This window comes from Coregonus clupeaformis, chromosome 21, assembly GCF_020615455.1.
Source record: "Coregonus clupeaformis isolate EN_2021a chromosome 21, ASM2061545v1, whole genome shotgun sequence".
NCBI lineage: Eukaryota > Metazoa > Chordata > Actinopteri > Salmoniformes > Salmonidae > Coregonus > Coregonus clupeaformis.
This window is the reverse complement of record NC_059212.1, coordinates 47,707,441-47,726,638: the sequence shown is the minus strand read 5'-3', so window position 1 is coordinate 47,726,638 and position 19,198 is coordinate 47,707,441. Positions and strand designations below refer to the sequence as shown.

The following is a 19,198-nucleotide window of genomic DNA, read 5'->3' as shown; positions in this document are numbered from 1 at the left end:
CAACAGCTAATGGGGATCCTAATAAAATAGCAAAATACCAAAACCAAGAGCAGGACAATATCAGGACGAAGGACGCATGTTAGCGACAGGTATAAAGGAGGCTAGTGTCTAAAGGTGCTTCATTGTGATCTTGTTAAAGGTAACGAGCGACAGGTGCGCTCCTGCAATAGGTAATCACAGAAAGCGCACCATATCAAACTCCTTGTTAAGTCCACCTGGGTATAGCGTGCGTAATGTTTAAAAATCTAAAAGGACTCTCTACATGAGAGTTCTTCCAATATTGCCACCTCCTCCGTTTAGCCCAAACCTTTTCTATACCAATACATTGTAAGTCGTCAGTTCTATGGCCCACTTCCCGTAAAAATGTCTGGCATCAGGAGAGTCGAATCACAGCCCTTGGTGTTGCTGCGTCGTTCATTAAAGACGGGTTGTCAGTCTCCGTAAAATGAACAAACGTTAACCAACTACATGTTGCAGGTTATAAAGGAGTTTATATTATATTTATGGTTGGTGATGGGACACATAAAATGATCTGCTTTACCACCATATGTTTACAGAAAGTACAACTTCAACACGCAAAGTTACCTTTTATGAATGACAGTTTTTTGGAAGGATGAATGTCAGCTAACTATAGATTCTATCGTAGGTATCTTAACCGTTTGTTCGAAAATAGAGGGGGGGGTGTTGGAATGCACCATTTCAAGATTTGTCTGACGAGATAACATGCCAGTGCTTATTCACTGTAGATTTGATTAAGTTTGTCATCGGATTCAACCTCATTGCACAATTCACTGAGGAAGGTTTTGTTGTTCTAACGCGTTTTTTCGAAGAGGTGATTTCTTTTAACATCCATCTTTTCGTCGACACTTTGTAGCAAATAATTTAAGTAATTTCTTTGACGGAAACGTTTAAACATACTTTCTGTTTGTTTTGAATATTCTTAATCAGTACTACAGGTTCGGCGTAAACAATAAACTATTTTTGAGCGTTCTCGGATGGTAACTATTTGCGAGCAATACAATGTTTTGATCCTTTGGCTTCCTGTTAACACTTTGGAGCTATATAGTTTCTCAGGTGCACCTTATCTTAGCTCACTGGTCACCATAGCAACACCCACCCGTAGTCTGCGCTCCAGCAGGTATATCTCACTGGTCATCCCCAAAGCCAACACCTCCTTTGGCCGCCATTCCTTCCAGTTCTCTGCTGCCAATGACTGGAACGAACTGCAAAAATCTCTGAAGCTGGAGACTCTTATCTCCCTCACTAACTTTAAGCATCAGTTGTCAGAGCACCTTACCGATCACTGCACCTGTACACAGCCCATCTGAAATTAGCCCACCCAACTACCTCATCCCTATATTGTTATTTATTTTGCTCTTTTGCACCCCAGTATCTCTATTTGCACATAATCTCTTGCACATCTATCATTCCAGTGTTAATACGAAATTGTAATTAATTTGCACTATAGCCTATTTATTGCCTTACCTCCAAAACTTGCTACATTTGCACACACTGTATATATATTTTCTATTGTGTTATTGACTGTACGTTTTTGTTTATTCCATATGTAACTCTGTGTTGTTGTTTTAATCGCACTGCTTTGCTTTATCTTGGCCAGGTCGCAGTTGTAAATGAGAACTTGTTCTCAACTGGCTTACCTGGTTAAATAAAGGTTAAATAAAAAATTAAATAAAAATTATACACTAGTACATCAAGAAAATAAATAGTTTCTGTACTCTTGTCCATTGAGATGGAGGTGGATTGGATTCTAGAGTTTAGATTAAGTAACAAACTAGTTTAATTTGCTTTCAGTATCATCCCATATTAGGAATATGTCATCTATTAAATTAGAATAATTTTTTGAATGAAATCCTCTTTAAATTTCAGCTACACAATTTTGGAATTCTATTACATTTTGGTCGACGCCCCTGTTCTGAGGGCAGTGGTCACAACTTTCATATCAGGACAGATCTTTTTTTTTTTTTTTTACAATTCTACCATGTAATTGGTCAGTGTTTTCGTGATATGCACCTGGTGATAATACGATAGTGCCTCGAGGCCAGCTTGATTCGGTATATTAGTATAAAGTGCAGCAACATTAAATGTAACAAGCCGTTCTCCTTCATCAATGAGTGGATTTTCAACAAGAAATCTGTAGTATCTTTAATGGAGGAAAGAAGTTGGGTCACTAAAGGTTGAATACGGTAGACCACAAATGTCGATACATTTTCACTTAAACAACCAAGACCAGAAACAATGGGTCTCATAGGATTGTCTGTAAGAGACTTATAGACCGTCTGAATACTTTATATAACGGGAGTTACAGGGAAATCAATAATAAGGAATTTGAATTATTTTTCCTCTGTAGACCAGGTTGTAATAAGGAATCTAATTCTGTTTTGTGATTAGCTGTGGGGTTAAGCAGAAGGCGTTTATAGTACTTCTGGTCGGCAAGCATTTCTTTCATTTTCTCAACAAACTTGCATGTGTCCTGTACGACAGTACCTTCCCCTAATCAGAGTTTTTTTGTAAGGCTCTTGTCATTCATCAACTGCTATAATGCTAATCTCTCTGAGGAGGAAAGCTTGATAATTCTATATCTCCTATGATTGTTCTGTTTTAAAGCTTGATCAATTTCGCTTTCTACAAGTTTACAATAAGTAATGATAGATGGATTAGAAGTGGGGGGAATAAACTTGCTCTTTGGTTTTTTTATTTTTTTATTTCACCTTTATTTAACCAGGTAAGCCAGTTGAGAACAGGTTCTCATTTACAACTGCGACCTGGCCAAGATAAAGCAAAGCAGTGCAATAAAAACAACAACACAGAGTTACATATGGAATAAACAAAAACGTACAGTCAATAACACAATAGAAAATATATATACAGTGTGTGCAAATGTAGCAAGTTTTGGAGGTAAGGCAATAAATAGGCTATAGTGCAAATTAATTACAATTTCGTATTAACACTGGAATGATAGATGTGCAAGAGATTATGTGCAAATAGAGATACTGGGGTGCAAAAGAGCAAAATAAATAACAATATAGGGATGAGGTAGTTGGGTGGGCTAATTTCAGATGGGCTGTGTACAGGTGCAGTGATCGGTAAGGTGCTCTGACAACTGATGCTTAAAGTTAGTGAGGGAGATAAGAGTCTCCAGCTTCAGAGATTTTTGCAGTTCGTTCCAGTCATTGGCAGCAGAGAACTGGAAGGAATGGCGGCCAAAGGAGGTGTTGGCTTTGGGAATGACCAGTGAGATATACCTGCTGGAGCGCAGACTACGGGTGGGTGCTGCTATGGTGACCAATGAGCTAAGATAGGCGGGGATTTGCCTAGCAGTGATTTTATAGATGGCCTGGAGCCAGTGGGTTTGACAACGAACATGTAGTGAGGACCAGCCAACAAGAGCGTACAGGTCACAGTGGTGGGTAGTGTATGGGGCTTTGGAGACAAAACGAATGGCACTGTGATAGACTAAATCCAATTTGCCGAGTAGAGTGTTGGAGGCTATTTTGTAAATGACATCACCGAAGTCAAGGATCGGTAGGATAGTCAGTTTTACGAGGGCATGTTTGGCAGCATGAGTGAAGGAGGCTTTGTTGCGAAATAGGAAGCCGATTCTAGATTTAACTTTGGATTGGAGATTCTTTATGTGAGTCTGGAAGGAGAGTTTACAGTCTAACCAGACACCTAGGTATTTGTAGTTGTCCACATACTCTAGGTCAGACCCGTCGAGAGTGGTGATTCTAGTCGGGTGGGCGGGTGCCAGCAGCGTTCGATTGAAAAGCATGAATTTAGTTTTACTAGTGTTTAAGAGCAGTTGGAGGCTACTGAAGGAGTGTTGTATGGCATTGAAGCTCGTTTGGAGGTTTGTTAACACAGTGTCCAATGAAGGGCCAGATGTATACAAAATGGTGTCGTCTGCGTAGAGGTGGATCTGAGAGTCACCAGCAGCAAGAGCGACATCATTGATATACACAGAGAAAAGTGTCGGCCCAAGAATTGAACCCTGTGGCACCCCCATAGAGACTGCCATAGGTCCAGACAACAGGCCCTCCGATTTGACACACTGAACTCTATCTGAGAAGTAGTTGGTGAACCAGGCGAGGCAGTCATTTGAGAAACCAAGGCTATTTAGTCTGCCAATAAGAATGCGGTGGTTGACAGAGTCGAAAGCCTTGGCCAGGTCGATGAAGACGGCTGCACAGTACTGTCTATTATCAATCGCGGTTATAATATCGTTTAGGACCTTGAGCGTGGCTGAAGTGCACCCATGACCAGCTCGGAAACCGGATTGCATAGCGGAGAAGGTACGGTGGTATTCGAAATGGTCGGTGATCTGTTTGTTAACTTGGCTTTCAAATACTTTCGAAAGGCAGGGCAGGATGGATATAGGTCTGTAGCAGTTTGGATCTAGAGTGTCACCCCCCTTTGAAGAGGGGGGATGACCGCGGCAGCTTTCAATCTCTGGGGATCTCAGACGTTATGAAAGAGAGGTTGAACAGACTAGTAATAGGGGTTGCGACAATTTCGGTGGCTAGTTTTAGAAAGAAAGGGTCCAGATTGTCTAGCCCAGCTGATTTGTAGGGGTCCAGATTTTGCAGCGCTTTCAAAACATCAGCTGTCTGAATTTGTGTGAAGGAGAAGCGGGGGGGCATGGGCAAGTTGCAGCGGAGGGTGCAGAGTTGGTGGCCGGGGTAGTGGTAGCCAGATGGAAAGCATGGCCAGCTGTAGCAAAATGCTTGTTGAAATTCTCGATTATTGTAGATTTATCGGTGGTGATAGTGTTTCCTAGCCTCAGTGCAGTGGGCAGCTGGGAGGAAGTGCTCTTATTCTCCATGGACTTTACAGTGTCCCAAAACTTTTTGGAGTTAGTGCTACAGGATGCACATTTCTGTTTGAAAAAGTTAGCCTTTGCTTTCCTGACTGCTTGTGTATATTGGTTCCTAACTTCCCTGAAAAGTTGCATATCGCGGGGGCTATTTGATGCTAATGCAGTACGCCACAGGATGTTTTTGTGCTGGTCAAGGGCAGTCAAGTCTGAGGAGAACCAGGGGCTATATCGGTTCTTAGTTCTGTATTTTTTGAATGGGCCATGTTTATTTAAGATTGAGAGGAACAACCAGGCATCCTCTACTGACGGAATGAGATCTATATCCATCCAGGATACCTGGGCCAGGTCAATTAGGAAGGCCTGCTCGCTAAAGTGGTTTAAAGACAGGAGGTATTTTTTGAGTACGGACCAGCTACACAATTTTGGAATTCTATTACATTTTGGTCGACGCCCCTGTTCTGAGGGCAGTGGTCACAACTTTCATATCAGGTTGTATAACACATTTTACCCTACCGTTGTAATGTTGTTCTTCAGGAAAGACATCCTGCAAAGACACCCAGCTCTGAGATATTGCTATAAAATACCCTCCACCTACAGACGATGGTTAGCTTCACCTCTGTCCTGATTCTTGGTAGATATTGGAAGTATGAAGAGTCTGAAATGTTCTCTACCCAGATCCACAATCAATGTGATTAGGAATGGTCAAGGGGGGGTTCCCCCTCTATCTCACCAGTTAGCATGCAACATTCCAAACAGATGATCACACAAAATAAATAATTATTGAAAGATATACTGTCCAAAATCAACCCACATTCTGCCTGTTGTTCTGATCCACAGGAGGTTGGCTAAATCCACGCTACTCTTGATCCCTCTGTTTGGAATCAACTACATCATCTTTGCTTTCATCCCTGAAGACATCAACACTCGAATCAGGATGGTCTTTGACCTGATTCTAGGATCCTTCCAGGTAGGATGGTCTTTGACCTGATTCTAGGATCCTTCCAGGTAGGATGGTCTTTGACCTGATTCTAGGATCATTCCAGGTAGGATGGTCTTTGACCTGATTCTAGGATCCTTCCAGGTAGGATGGTCTTTGACCTGATTCTAGGATCCTTCCAGGTAGGATGGTCTTTGACCTGATTCTAGGATCCTTCCAGGCAGGATGGTCTTTGACCTGATTCTAGGATCCTTCCAGGTAGGATGGTCTTTGACCTGATTCTAGGATCCTTCCAGGTAGGATGGTCTTTGACCTGATTCTAGGATCCTTCCAGGCAGTAAGGAACTAAGGCCTCCATGCTATAATATTGCATGTAGGCCTTAGTTTATGGTGACTTACTGTATAACTATGTTGTATTGAATTACGGATCACATACATACCACTAGAAGTACACTACACGTATCACTTAAATAGTCTCCCTGCTATGTACAGTGCCTGTATTCACACCCCTTGACTTTTTCCACATTTTGTTGTGTTACAACCTGAATTTAAAATAGATTAAATTTAGATTTTTTTGTCACTGACCTACACACAGTACCCCAGAATGTACATTTGTCCAATATATTAAAAATGAAAAGCTGAAATGTCTTGAGTCAATAAGAATTCAACCCCTTTTATTATGGCAAGCCTAAATAAATATACTTAACAAGTCACATAATAAGTTGCATGGACTCACTCTGTGTGCAACAATAGTGGTTAACATGATTTTTGAATGACTACCTCATCTCTGTACCTCACACATACAATTATCTGTAAGGTCCCTCAGTCGAACAGTGAATTTCAAACACAGATTCAACCACAAAGACCAGGGAGGTTTTACCCATCTATTGGTAGATGGGTAAAAAATAAAAAATAAAGACATTGACTATCCCTTTGAGCATGGTGAAGTTATTAATTACACTTTGGATGATGTATCAATACACCCAGTCACTACAAAGATACAGGCATCCTTCCTAACTCAGTTGCCAGAGAGGAAGGAAACCGCTCAGGGATTTCACCATGAGACCAGTGGTGACTTTAAAACAGTTACAGAGTTTAATGGTTGTGATAGGAGAAAACTGAGGATGGATCAACAACATTGTAGTTACTCCACAATCAGTGGCGGCTCCTGAAAAAATTCTCAGGGGGGGCAATTTTTCTGATGATTTAGGTGACCTACACACATTTTTAAAAATATATGTCCAGCAACAACATGAAGACAGGGGCAGCATATAAGTCAATACCAGAAGCATTTATTGACTGATCTCAAAAGTGTTGGCTTACAAAAGCAAAATAAGTCATCACAGTAAAAATAATCAAGGGTGTTCTTTCACATTCCTCAACACTGCATAAACAATATGCATTTCCATAAAACACCTCATCTAATTGTGCCACAAAGTTGACAAGTCCAAGAAAAATACCAGGGTTGGTGGAGCCCTCAGTTTCATCCTTGCCTCGCAAAGCTAACTCAAACACTCCGCAAAACTTCACACACTGGATTAGCCGGCTGAGGATGTGGCGGTTCTTGCTAACCTCATCGTTGTGGCGGCGGACAGCTAGCCTGTATCCCTCATCCAGTTGAGTGGCAATGTTCACTCTCCCCAAAGCAGACAATCTCAAACAGCTATCCATGTGGGTCTTTGACAGCTCATGTTTCTTAATCTTTTCTGAAAGATGGTGCATGTCCGTTACACCAGTCGCTGTCCAAGCGGTGCTGTCTGCCGTGCCGCCTTCAGGGTGAAAGAGTAAGCAGGGGTAGCAGAAGACTGCATTAGCTACATCGCAGCCTGCTAGCCAGGTTTTTCGTTCGTACCAATTTTTGGAAAATCCTCGGGTGTAGGACTTTCCCCCTTTAGTAGAAACCTGTTGAATTATTAAATTTGGTCTGGGAGGTCCTAATTGTTTTGTTGCCAATTTATCTTGATTTGTTCGCCGACAAAAAGGAACTTCTTTCAAAGAGACAATCGAGTTGCACTGAACGCTAGCCATCTTGACAGTAGTACGTGAATTGATTGACGCTGCTACCCGCTCTTTTCTTAGTTACGTTCATGGTTATGTTACGTATGACGAAAGCGCGTAAGTGCAAGCCCTCCCGGAACCCATAGAGATTGTATTGAAAGCTCTGATATTTGAAAAAAAAAGATTTTACATGAGAGTCTGAGAGACTTCTGGGGCGATTTTCAACCTGACTGAAATCGCCCCAAAAGGGGCGGGGCCATTTGAAGCACGACTTTAGCCTGATTGGACATTTAGTGGCAGATCAGACGTCTAGATTAGAACACTGATAACTACTGTTGCCGTGATATAATTGATTAGAAAAAAAATCCCTTCCTTTTCCCGTTTGGCAGTGCGTCGCCCATATCGCCCTAATGAACACACCGCCCCTGTCCACAATACTAACCTAATTGACAGAGTGAAAAGGAAGCCTGTACAGAATACAAATATTCAAACACATGCATCATGTTTGCAACGAGGCACTAAAGTAATGCTGCAACAAATATGGCAAAGCAATTAACTTATTTTCCTGAATACAAAGTGTTATCTTTGGGGCAAATCAAATACAACATGTTACTGACTGAGTGCCACTCTCCATATTTTCAAGGACAGTGAACATTTTGAAAAGAATAATGGGCAAATGTTGCACAATTCAGGTGTGGAAAGCTTTTAGAAACGTATCCAGAATGACTCGCAGCTGTAGTCACTGCCGAAGGTGCTTCTACAAAGCATTGACTCAGGGGAGTGAATACTTATGTAAATGAGATATTTCTGTATTTCATTTTCAATACATTTGCAAAAAATTATAAAAACATGTTTTATGTTTGTTACTGTAGGTTATTGTGCGTAGATGAGTGATGTTTTATTTATTTAATTCATTTTGAATTCAGGCTGTAGAAAAAAAAACAAAGTGGAATAAGTCAAGGGGTATGAATACTTTCTGAAGGCACTGTAAAAGGATATAAAAAAATATGATATAATTAGTCGCAGTCAGTCTGGTATGTTAACAGTTCAGGATTTAAAGAATGTAATACGTCTGGGTTTCTGCATTCTCAAAGTGTGAGAAAAAAACAACAACGTGATACAGTCATAGGATGTGTAATAATGAGATTTGATATCCTCCCTGTCCCTATCTGATTCCAATGAGATTTACACTCTGTGTTATGAGTTGAGGTTGAGCCAAACGGCCCGTTTTGAGGTAAAGAGAAAGAGATGCAGAACACCACAGGAAAACGTCTGCGGTAGCATTTCCTGGCTATTGGGGAATACGAAGTAAACACACTAATCATCTGGCACAGGAAGATACATTTTCAACCATCTAACCATTTAGATATGTGAACTAAATAGTAGTGAATATAGCATACTGTACAACTCAAGTATGTAAACCCTCGGCCCTCAAACTCTCGAAAGGAGCTCTCTCACAAGTCATCCTGACCTTTATATTTTCTTTACAAATACCCAGGTCATTTATGAGAGCAATGATCTAGTTATTATGATAGCAGTCTTCATTTATATCTGTTTTAAACTCGTATTTTCCCATGAAAAACTTCTCATGTCCTCTCAGCACAAAATTCCATCAGGCCCAGAATTAATGACCCTACCTCGTGCTGAATTTGCCCATGATCTTTGGGATCATTTTTCAGTCTTCCACAACTGCTCTGGCTGAGTCGCTCTGGGGCTTTCTATGAAACACAACACCATTCATCAGGAATCCTAATGATCGATTGTTGTCTCCTTCTCTCTCTCTCTCTCTCTCTCTCTCTCTCTCTCTCTCTCTCTCTCTCTCTCTCTCTCTCTCTCTCTCTCTCTCTCTCTCTCTCTCTCTCTCTCTCCCTCTGTGTCTCTCTCTCTCTCTCTGTGTCTCTCACTCTCTCTCTCACTCTCTCTCTCTCTCTCTCTCTCTCTCTCTCTCTCTCTCTGTCTCTCTCTCTCTCTCTCTGTGTCTCTCTCTCACTCTCTCTCTCTCTCTCTCTCTCTCTCCCTCTCTCTCTCTGTGTCTCTCTTCTCTCTCTCTCTCTCTCTCTGTCTCTCTCTCTCTCTCTCTCCCTCTCTCTCTCTGTGTCTCTCTCTTCTCTCTCTCTCTCTCTCTCTCTCGCTTTCTCTCTCTCTCTCTCTCTCTCTCTCTCTCTCTCTCTGTGTGTCTCTCTCTCTCTCTCTCTCTCTCTCTCTCTCTCTCTCTCTCTCTCTCTCTCTCTCTCTCTCTCTCTCTCTGTCTCTCTCTCTCTCGCTCTCTCTCTCTCTCTCTCTCTGTCTCTCTCTCAGGGGTTTGGGGTTGCAGTCCTGTATTGTTTCCTAAATGGAGAGGTAATAACATACACACTCCACTCTTTTGCTGTGTCCATATCTTTTCTGACTTATCCCTTTTGCTGTGTCCATATCTTTTCTGACTTATCCCTTTTGCTGTGTCCATATATTTTCTGACTTATCCCTTTTGCTGTGTCCTATCCTCTCAATCTCTCCCCTTCTGTTTATGTTCCCCTCTCCCTCCTCATCTCCCTCTATCACCACCAGGTGCAGGGGGAGGTGAAGCGGAAGTGGCGGCGGTGGAACATGCAAAGGTTTCTGGGTAAAGGAGACACCAAGTACCAGCAGCCCCAGTATCTGGGTAGCAACGGTAACAACTTCAGCACCCAGATCACCATGCAGACCAAGTGTAGCCCCATCACACGCCGAGCCTCCGACTGCCAGGAACACTCCTCTGCTATCTGAGCCCAGCTCTGGGTGTAAACAGAGGGCAGAGAAGAGAGGGCAACAGAGACGAGCTGCACTGAAGCGCTGTTTAGTATTCAGTCAGCACAGCAGAGACCACCAGCCGACCACACACAACAACAGCAATGATAGGCTTAAATCAGTTCCCAAGTATTCCCACAAATAAAAAAAAGAGATATGATCGTGTCTCAATGTAATCAAGGTATGAAATTATTGTTATTATCAAATAGAATCTCTTTTTGGGCTTAGTTGTGGTTGCAGTGTACACATTATTATATGGGGCAGCAGGTAGCCAAGCGGTTAGAGAGAAGCGAGCCAGCAACTGGAGGGTTGCCAGTTCAAATCCCGGGTCCGACGGGAAAAATCTGGCGAGAAGTGAGCTGGCAACCGGAGGGTTGCTGGTATCAAATCCTAGATGCCATTGCCTGTCATTGTACCCTTGAGCAAGGCACTTAACCCCCCACAACAACAGCTCCCCAGGCGCTCAGTGTGGCAGCCCCCACACCTCCAAAACCTGTATGTATGTGTATGTATGTATGTGTGTCTTTCGGAGTGGTTGGTTTAAAAGCTGAAGTCAAATTTTGGTTGGACCTTGTGTGCAATTGACCAATAAAGTGATATTAATCTTCATAATTATGTTCCGGCCCGCCGACAATCCGCTCGGACAAAAATCATCCCGCGGCTAAATCTAGTTGCCTACCCCTGACCTACACTATCTGTGTTAAGTCAAAAACATTCCAGGTCAAATCACCAATGGATATATCTGTGTGTGTATTGAGTGTTGTGTCTGTCTGTGTGGCAGGGTTGGGTGTCAATTCCATTTAAATTCCAGTCAATTCAGAAAGTAAACCAAATTCCAATTCCAAATTTTCATCTTTGAAAAGCATTGAAGAGAATTGGAATTTCAGTGTACTTCCTGAATTATAAATGGAATTGACCCCAACTCTGCTGTGTGGCTTGAGATAATACTGCTTCATAACTTTAGATTGGTCTCTACAGCTAGCTATCAACTTTAGATTGATAAGCTAGCTACAGAATCCTGATCCCAGATCTGAACCATGTGTGCTTTAGCCAACTCCTTTGTCATAAATGTTTGACATGACAATAAACAAACATGACAGAGAATCACAAACAGAAGAGCAACAGGCTAGGAGCTAGGACTAGGTAACAGGATAGGAGCTAGGATTAGGTAACAGGCTGGGTAACAGGCTAGGAGCTAGGTAACAGGCTAGGAGCTAGGTAACAAGCTAGGAACTAGGTAACAGGCTATGAGCTAGGACTAGGTAACAGGCTAGGAGCTAGGACTAGGGAACAGGCTAGGAGCTAGGTAACAGGCTAGGGGCTAGGACTAGGTAACAGGCTTGGAGCTAGGACTAGGTAACAGGTTAGGAGCTAGGATTAGGTAACGAGCTAGGAGCTAGGACTAGGTAACAGGCTAGGAGCTAGGTAACATGTAGGAGCTAGGTAACAGGCTAGGAGCTAGATAACAGGCTATGAGCTAGGACTAGGTAACAGGCTAGGAGCTAGGACTAGGTAACAGGTTAGGAGATAAGATTAGGTAACAAGCTAGGAGCTAGGACTAGGTAACATGCTGGGAGCTAGGTAGCAGGCTAGGAGCTAGGACTAGGTAACAATCTAGGAGCTAGGACTATGTAACAGGTTAAGAGCTAGGTAACAGGCTAGGAGCTAGGACTAGGTAACAGGCTAGGAGCTAGGTAACAGGCTAGGAGTTAGGACTAGGTATAAGGCTATGAGCTAGGTAACAGGCTAGGAGATAGGTAACAGGCTAGGAGCTAGGTAACAGGCTAGGAGTTAGGTAACAAGCTAGGACTTGGTAACAGGCTAGGAACTAGGACTAGGTAACAGGCTAGGGGCTAGGTTACAGGCTATGAGCTAGGACTAGGTAACAGGCTAGGAGCTAGGACTAGGTAACAGGCTAGGAGCTAGGTAACAGGCTAGGAGCTAAGACTAGGCAACATGTAGGAGCTATGTAACAGGCTAGGAGCTAGGTAACAGGCAAGGAGCTAGGACTAGGTAACATGTAGGAGCTATGTAACAGGCTAGGAGCTAGGTAACAGGCAAGGAGCTAGGACTAGGTAACAGGCAAGGAGCTAGGACTTGGTGACAGGCTAGGAGCTAAGACTAGCTAACAGGCTAGGATCTAGGACTAGGTAACAGGCTAGCAGCTAGGATGAGGTAACAGGTAACAGGCTAGGATGTGGTAACAGGCTAGGAGCTAGGTAACAGGCTAGCAGCTAGGATGAGGTAACAGGTAACAGTCTAGGAGCTAGGTAACAGGCTAGGACTTGGTAACAGGCTAGGAGCTAGGTAACGGGCTAGGAGATAGGACTAGGTAACAGGCTAGGAGCTAGGACTAGGTAACAGGCTAGGAGCTAGGTTACAGGCTATGAGCTAGGACTAGGTAACAGGCTAGGAGCTAAGACTAGGTAACAGGCTATGAGCTAGGACTAGGTAACAGGCTAGGAGCTAGGACTAGGGAACAGGCTAGGAGCTAGGACTAGGGAACAGGCTAGGAGCTAGGACTAGGTAACAGGCTAGCAGCTAGGATGAGGTAACAGGCTAGGATACAGGAGACGGTGTGTGAGAAAGGCAAAGCATTCTAAACTGGAAATGTTACTTTTAGGTGAAAATGTATTTGAAACTCAATCCACAGAAGTTCAGGTCCAGATACAGTATATTCATCTTTTAACCAACCATAGAGCAACATAGATTTTAGAGGTCAACATTTAGAGGTCAACATTCCAGTTAAGGCCTTTTAATTGAAGCACAACAGGGAGTTAAACTTAATATTATTCTAGAATGGCCTACTCCTTGAAGTTTGAAGTTGTGTCAAAAAAAATACTTGGAATATTGTTTTTCACAGAAAAGTTTTACAAAAAATAGCAGGAGAGCGTCTTTAAGCTTTTTAAACTGCTACCAGACTGATTGGCTGGCTAGGCTGGCCAGTTCACGTTACTCAACCTTAGAGTTACACGTTGTCCACGTGGCAGCATCTATGTTGGAAGGATCTCAGAGTGAAATGTTATCCACGTGGTATAGTCTATATTGGAAACATCTGGTCTGGTCCCTTATCTACAGTCAGGGGGAAAAGTATTTGATCCCCTGCTGATTTTGTACGTTTGCCCACTGACAAAGACACGATCAGTCTATAATTTTAATGGTAGGTTTATTTGAACAGTGAGAGACAGAATAACAACAAAAAAATCCAGAAAAACGCATGTCAAAAATGTTATAAATTGAATTGCATTTTAATGAGGGAAATAAGTATTTGACCCCTCTTCAAAACATGACTTAGTACTTGGTGGCAAAACCCTTGTTGGCAATCACAGAGGTCAGACGTTTCTTGTAGTTGGCCACCAGGTTTGCACACATGTCAGGAGGGATTTTGTCCCACTCCTCTTTGCAGATCTTCTCCAAGTCATTAAGGTTTCGAGGCTGACGTTTGGCAACTCGAACCTTCAGCTCCCTCCACAGATGTTCTATGGGACTAAGGTCTGGAGACTGGCTAGGCCACTCCAGGACCTTAATGTGCTTCTTCTTGAGCCACTCCTTTTTTAATAAAATAAATACATAAAAAATCACCTTTATTTAACCAGGTAAGCCAGTTGAGAACAAGTTCTCATTTACAACTGCGACCTGGCCAAGATAAAGCAAAGCAGTGCGATAAAAACAACAACACAGAGTTACATATGGGGTAAAAAAAACATAAAGTCAAAAAATACAACAGAAAATATATATACAGTGTGTGCAAATGTAGCAAGTTATGGAGGTAAGGCAATAAATAGGCTATAGTGCAAAATAATTACAATTAGTATTAACACTGGAATGCTAGATGTGCAAGAGATTATGTGCAAATAGAGATACTGGGGTGCAAAAGAGCAAAATAAATAACAATATAGGGATGAGGTAGTTGGGTGGGCTAATTTCAGATGGGCTGTGTACAGGTGCAGTGATCGGTAAGGTGCTCTGACAACTGATGCTTAAAGTTAGTGAGGGAGATAAGAGTCTCCAGCTTCAGAGATTTTTGCAATTAGTTCCAGTCATTGGCAGCAGAGAACTGGAAGGAATGGCGGCCAAAGGAGGTGTTGGCTTTGGGGATGACCAGTGAGATATACCTGCTGGAGCGCAGACTACGGGTGGGTGCTGCTATGGTGATCAATGAGCTAATATAAGGCAGGGATTTGCCTAGCAGTGATTTATAGATGGCCTGGAGCCAGTGGGTTTGACGACGAACATGTAGTGAGGACCAGCCAACAAGAGCGTACAGGTCACAGTGGTGGGTAGTGTATGGGGCTTTGGAGACAAAACGGATGGCACTGTGATAGACTACATCCAATTTGCTGAGTAGAGTGTTGGAGGCTATTTTGTAAATGACATCGCCGAAGTCAAGGATCGGTAGGATAGTCAGTTTTACGAGGGCATGTTTGGCAGCATGAGTGAAGGAGGCTTTGTTGCGAAATAGGAAGCCAATTCTAGATTTAACTTGGGATTGGAGATTCTTAATGTGAGTCTGGAAGGAGAGTTTACAGTCTAACCAGACACCTAGGTATTTGTAGTTGTCCACATACTCTAGGTCAAGACCCATCGAGAGTAGTGATTCTAGTCGGGTGGGCGGGTGCCAGCAGCGTTCGATTGAAGAGCATGCATTTAGTTTGACTAGTGTTTAAGAGCAGTTGGTGGCTACTGAAGGAGTGTTGTATGGCATTGAAGCTCGTTTGGAGGTTTGTTAACACAGTGTCCAATGAAGGGCCAGATGTATACAAAATGGTGTCGTCTGCGTAGAGGTGGATCTGAGAGTCACCAGCAGCAAGAGCGACATCATTGATATACACGGAGAAAAGAGTCGGCCCAAGAATTGAACCCTGTGGCACCCCCATAGAGACTGCCATAGGTCCAGACAACAGGCCCTCCGATTTGACACATTGAACTCTATCTGAGAAGTAGTTGGTGAACCAGGCGAGGCAGTCATTTGAGAAACCAAGGCTATTTAGTCTGCCAATAAGAATGCGGTGGTTGACAGAGTCGAAAGCCTTGGCCAGGTCAATGAAGACGGCTGCACAGTACTGTCTATTATCGATCGCGGTTATAATATCGTTTAGGACCTTGAGCGTGGCTGAAGTGCACCCATGACCAGCTCGGAAACCGGATTGCATAGCGGAGAAGGTACGGTGGGATTCGAAATGGTCGGTGATCTGTTTGTTAACTTGGCTTTCAAATACTTTTGAAAGGCAGGGCAGGATGGATATAGGTCTGTAACAGTTTGGATCTAGAGTGTCACCCCCTTTGAAGAGGGGGATGACCGCGGCAGCTTTCCAATCTCTGGGGATCTCAGACGTTACGAAAGAGAGGTTGAACAGGCTAGTAATAGGGGTTGCGACAATTTCGGCGGCTAGTTTTAGAAAGAAAGGGTCCAGATTGTCTAGCCCAGCTGATTTGTGGGGTCCAGATTTTGCAGCTCTTTCAGAACATCAGCTGTCTGAATTTGTGTGAAGGAGAAGCGGGTGTGGGGGCATGGGCAAGTTGCAGCGGAGGGTGCAGATTTGGTGGCCGGGGTGGTGGTAGCCAGGTGGAAAGCATGGCCAGCCGTAGCAAAATGCTTGTTGAAATTCTCGATTATTGTAGATTTATCGGTGGTGATAGTGTTTCCTAGCCTCAGTGCAGTGGGCAGCTGGGAGGAAGTGCTCTTATTCTCCATGGACTTTACAGTGTCCCAAAACTTTTTGGAGTTAGTGCTACAGGATGCAAATTTCTGTTTGAAAAAGTTAGCCTTTGCTTTCCTGACTGCTTGTGTATATTGGTTCCTAACTTCCCTGAAAAGTTGCATATCGCGGGGGCTATTTGATGCTAATGCAGTACGCCACAGGATGTTTTTGTGCTGGTCAAGGGCAGTCAAGTCTGAGGAGAACCAGGGGCTATATCTGTTCTTAGTTCACTTTGTTGCCTTGGCCGTGTGTTTTGGGTCATTGTCATGCTGGAATACCCATCCACGACCCATTTTCAATGCCCTGGCTGAGGGAAGGAGGTTCTCACCCAAGATTTGACGGTACATGGCCCCGTCCATCGTCCCTTTGATGCGGTGAAGTTGTCCTGTCCCCTTAGCAGAAAAACACCCCCAAAGCATAATGTTTCCACCTCCATGTTTGACGGTGGGGATGGTGTTCTTGGGGTCATAGGCAGCATTCCTCCTCCTCCAAACACGGCGAGTTGAGTTGATGCCAAAGAGCTCGATTTTGGTCTCATCTGACCACAACACTTTCACCCAGTTCTCCTCTGAATCATTCAGATGTTCATTGGCAAACTTCAAACGGGCCTGTATATGTGCTTTCTTGAGCAGGGGGACCTTGTGGGCACTGCATAATTTCAGTCCTTCACGGCGTAGTGTGTTACCAATTGTTTTCTTGGTGACTATGTCCCAGCTGCCTTGAGATCATTGACAAGATCCTCCCGTGTAGTTCTGGGCTGATTCCTCACCGTTCTCATTATCATTGCAACTCCACGAGGTGAGATCTTGCATGGAACCCCAGGCCGAGGGAGATTGACAGTTATTTTGTGTAACTTCCATTTGCGAATAATCGCACCAACTGTTGTCACCTTCTCACTAAGCTGCTTTGCGATGGTCTTGTAGCCCATTCCAGCCTTGTGTAGGTCTACAATCCTGTCCCTGACATCCTTGGAGAGCTCTTTGGTCTTGGCCATGGTGGAGAGTTTGGAATCTGATTGATTGATTGCTTCTGTGGACAGGTGTCTTTTATACAGGTAACAAGCTGAGATTTAAGAGTGTGCTCCTAATCTCAGCTTGTTACCTGTATAAAAGACACCTTGGAGCCAGAAATCTTTCTGATTGAGAGGGGGTCAAATACTTATTTCCCTCATTTAAAATGCAAATCAATTCATAAAAATGTTTTGTTGTTATTCTGTCTCTCACTGTTCAAATAAACCTACCATTAAAATTATAGACTGATCATTTCTTTGTCAGTGGGCAAACGTACAAAATCAGCAGGGGATGAAATACTTTTTTCCCTCATTGTATCTAGTATCTAGCTGTCCATTATCAACCAGATGTTTAGTCATTGATGAAGACAGTTTTATGCGCCAGAATATGTTGGGTTTAAATATAGCTGGATAATATTCCAAGAAAAAAAAGCTTAGTTTTCATCGAATTTATGCGCAGGATTGAAGCGCAGATGTTTTCATTGTAAGGCAGTCTCTTAGTGCATAGTTTGGTGTCATAAGTCTTACTCTTACATTCCCCTCAATAGTATTAGAGTTTCAGTACAGACGCACCTGTATGTGTTTTTTGTTCAAAACATAAACTTATCCACTGAAGATCTTTAGTTAGAAGACAAGGCGGTTACCCATGGCACTTAGCCATATGGTGAAGTAAAATGTTAATGGGGGGCGTAAAATGTTTAAAGTTGCCCCCCCAGCTCCTAGCTTGTTGCCGCCTCTACGAGGTAAGAGATCGGATTTCAATGGTACCGAATTGTTTCCCACTAGGTTTCTAAAACCTTTTCAGAAATCTGAGTGCTGTTTACCTTGTTGTATTTCATTGTACATGTGAATACGTGAACGTACCTCATACAGTTGTTCTAGTTATGGTGAAGCTAAGGAATGAAGTACAGTTTTATCATAGTTTTTTATTGTGGTTATTTACAGTTCTCAGGTGTTGACTGGATTTCAATGCATATAATGTATTATGTAATTATTTTTAAGTTAGTATTTGTGTTATGTGTCCAGTTGTATTATTTTAAACACACTGTACTGATATTCTCAGTCATTTGATAGAATATCTACAAGAATAACAATATTTGACATTAAATGTAATACTTTGGGACATTCCTATTGTTTTGTAAATATTGTGCAATTCTGTATTTGGATTCAGTTGAAAGGATGCTCTAGTAAAGACAGAAGCAATGAAACCCTTTTGTGTTTATTCTGTTGGAAACATCTAAACTCAGCAAAAAAATAAACATCCTCTCACTGTCAACTGCGTTTATTTTCAGCAAACTTAACGTGTAAATATTTGTATGAACATAACAAGATTCAACAACTGAGACATAAACAGAACAAGTTCCACAGACATGTGACTAACATAAATTGATGAATGTGTCCCTGAATAAAGGGGGGGGGGGGGTCAAAATCAAAAGTAACAGTCAGTATCTGGTGTGGCCACCAGCTGCATTAAGTACTGCAGTGCATCTCCTCCTCATGGACTGCACCAGATTTGCCAGTTCTTGCTGTGAGATGTTACCCCACACTTCCACCAAGGCACCTGCAAGTTCCCGGACATTTCTGGGGGGAATGGCCCTAGCCCTCACCCTCCGATCCAACAGGTCCCAGACGTGCTCAATGGGATTGAGATCCGGGTTCTTTGCTGGCCATGGCAGAACACTGACATTCCTGTCTTGCAGGAAATCACGCACAGAACGAGCAATATGGCTGGTGGCATTGTCATGCTGGAGGGTCGTGTCAGGATGAGCCTGCAGGAAGGGTACCACATGAGGGAGGAGGATGTCTTCCCTGTAACGCACAGCATTGAGATTGCCTGCAATGACAACAAGCTCAGTCCGATGATGCTGTGACACACCGCCCCAGACCATGACGGACCCTCCACCTCCAAATCGATCACGCTCCAGAGTACAGGCCTCGGTGTAACGCTCATT

At 43.1% G+C, this 19,198-nt stretch overlaps 1 protein-coding gene across 1 annotated transcript in view; it reads left to right on the top strand.

Annotated features, from left to right (window-relative positions):
• vipr1a (vasoactive intestinal peptide receptor 1a) overlaps positions 1 to 11,339 on the top strand; it is a 149,457-nt gene extending 138,118 nt beyond the window's left edge. Inside the window, exons 11-13 of the mRNA XM_041842400.2 lie at positions 5,672 to 5,801; positions 10,068 to 10,109; positions 10,317 to 11,339. Of these exons, the coding sequence (XP_041698334.1) occupies positions 5,672 to 5,801; positions 10,068 to 10,109; positions 10,317 to 10,514 (370 nt within the window). The 3' untranslated portion in view covers positions 10,515 to 11,339. The remainder of the gene's footprint in view (positions 1 to 5,671; positions 5,802 to 10,067; positions 10,110 to 10,316) is intronic.
• Positions 11,340 to 19,198: the final 7,859 nt, after the last annotated feature.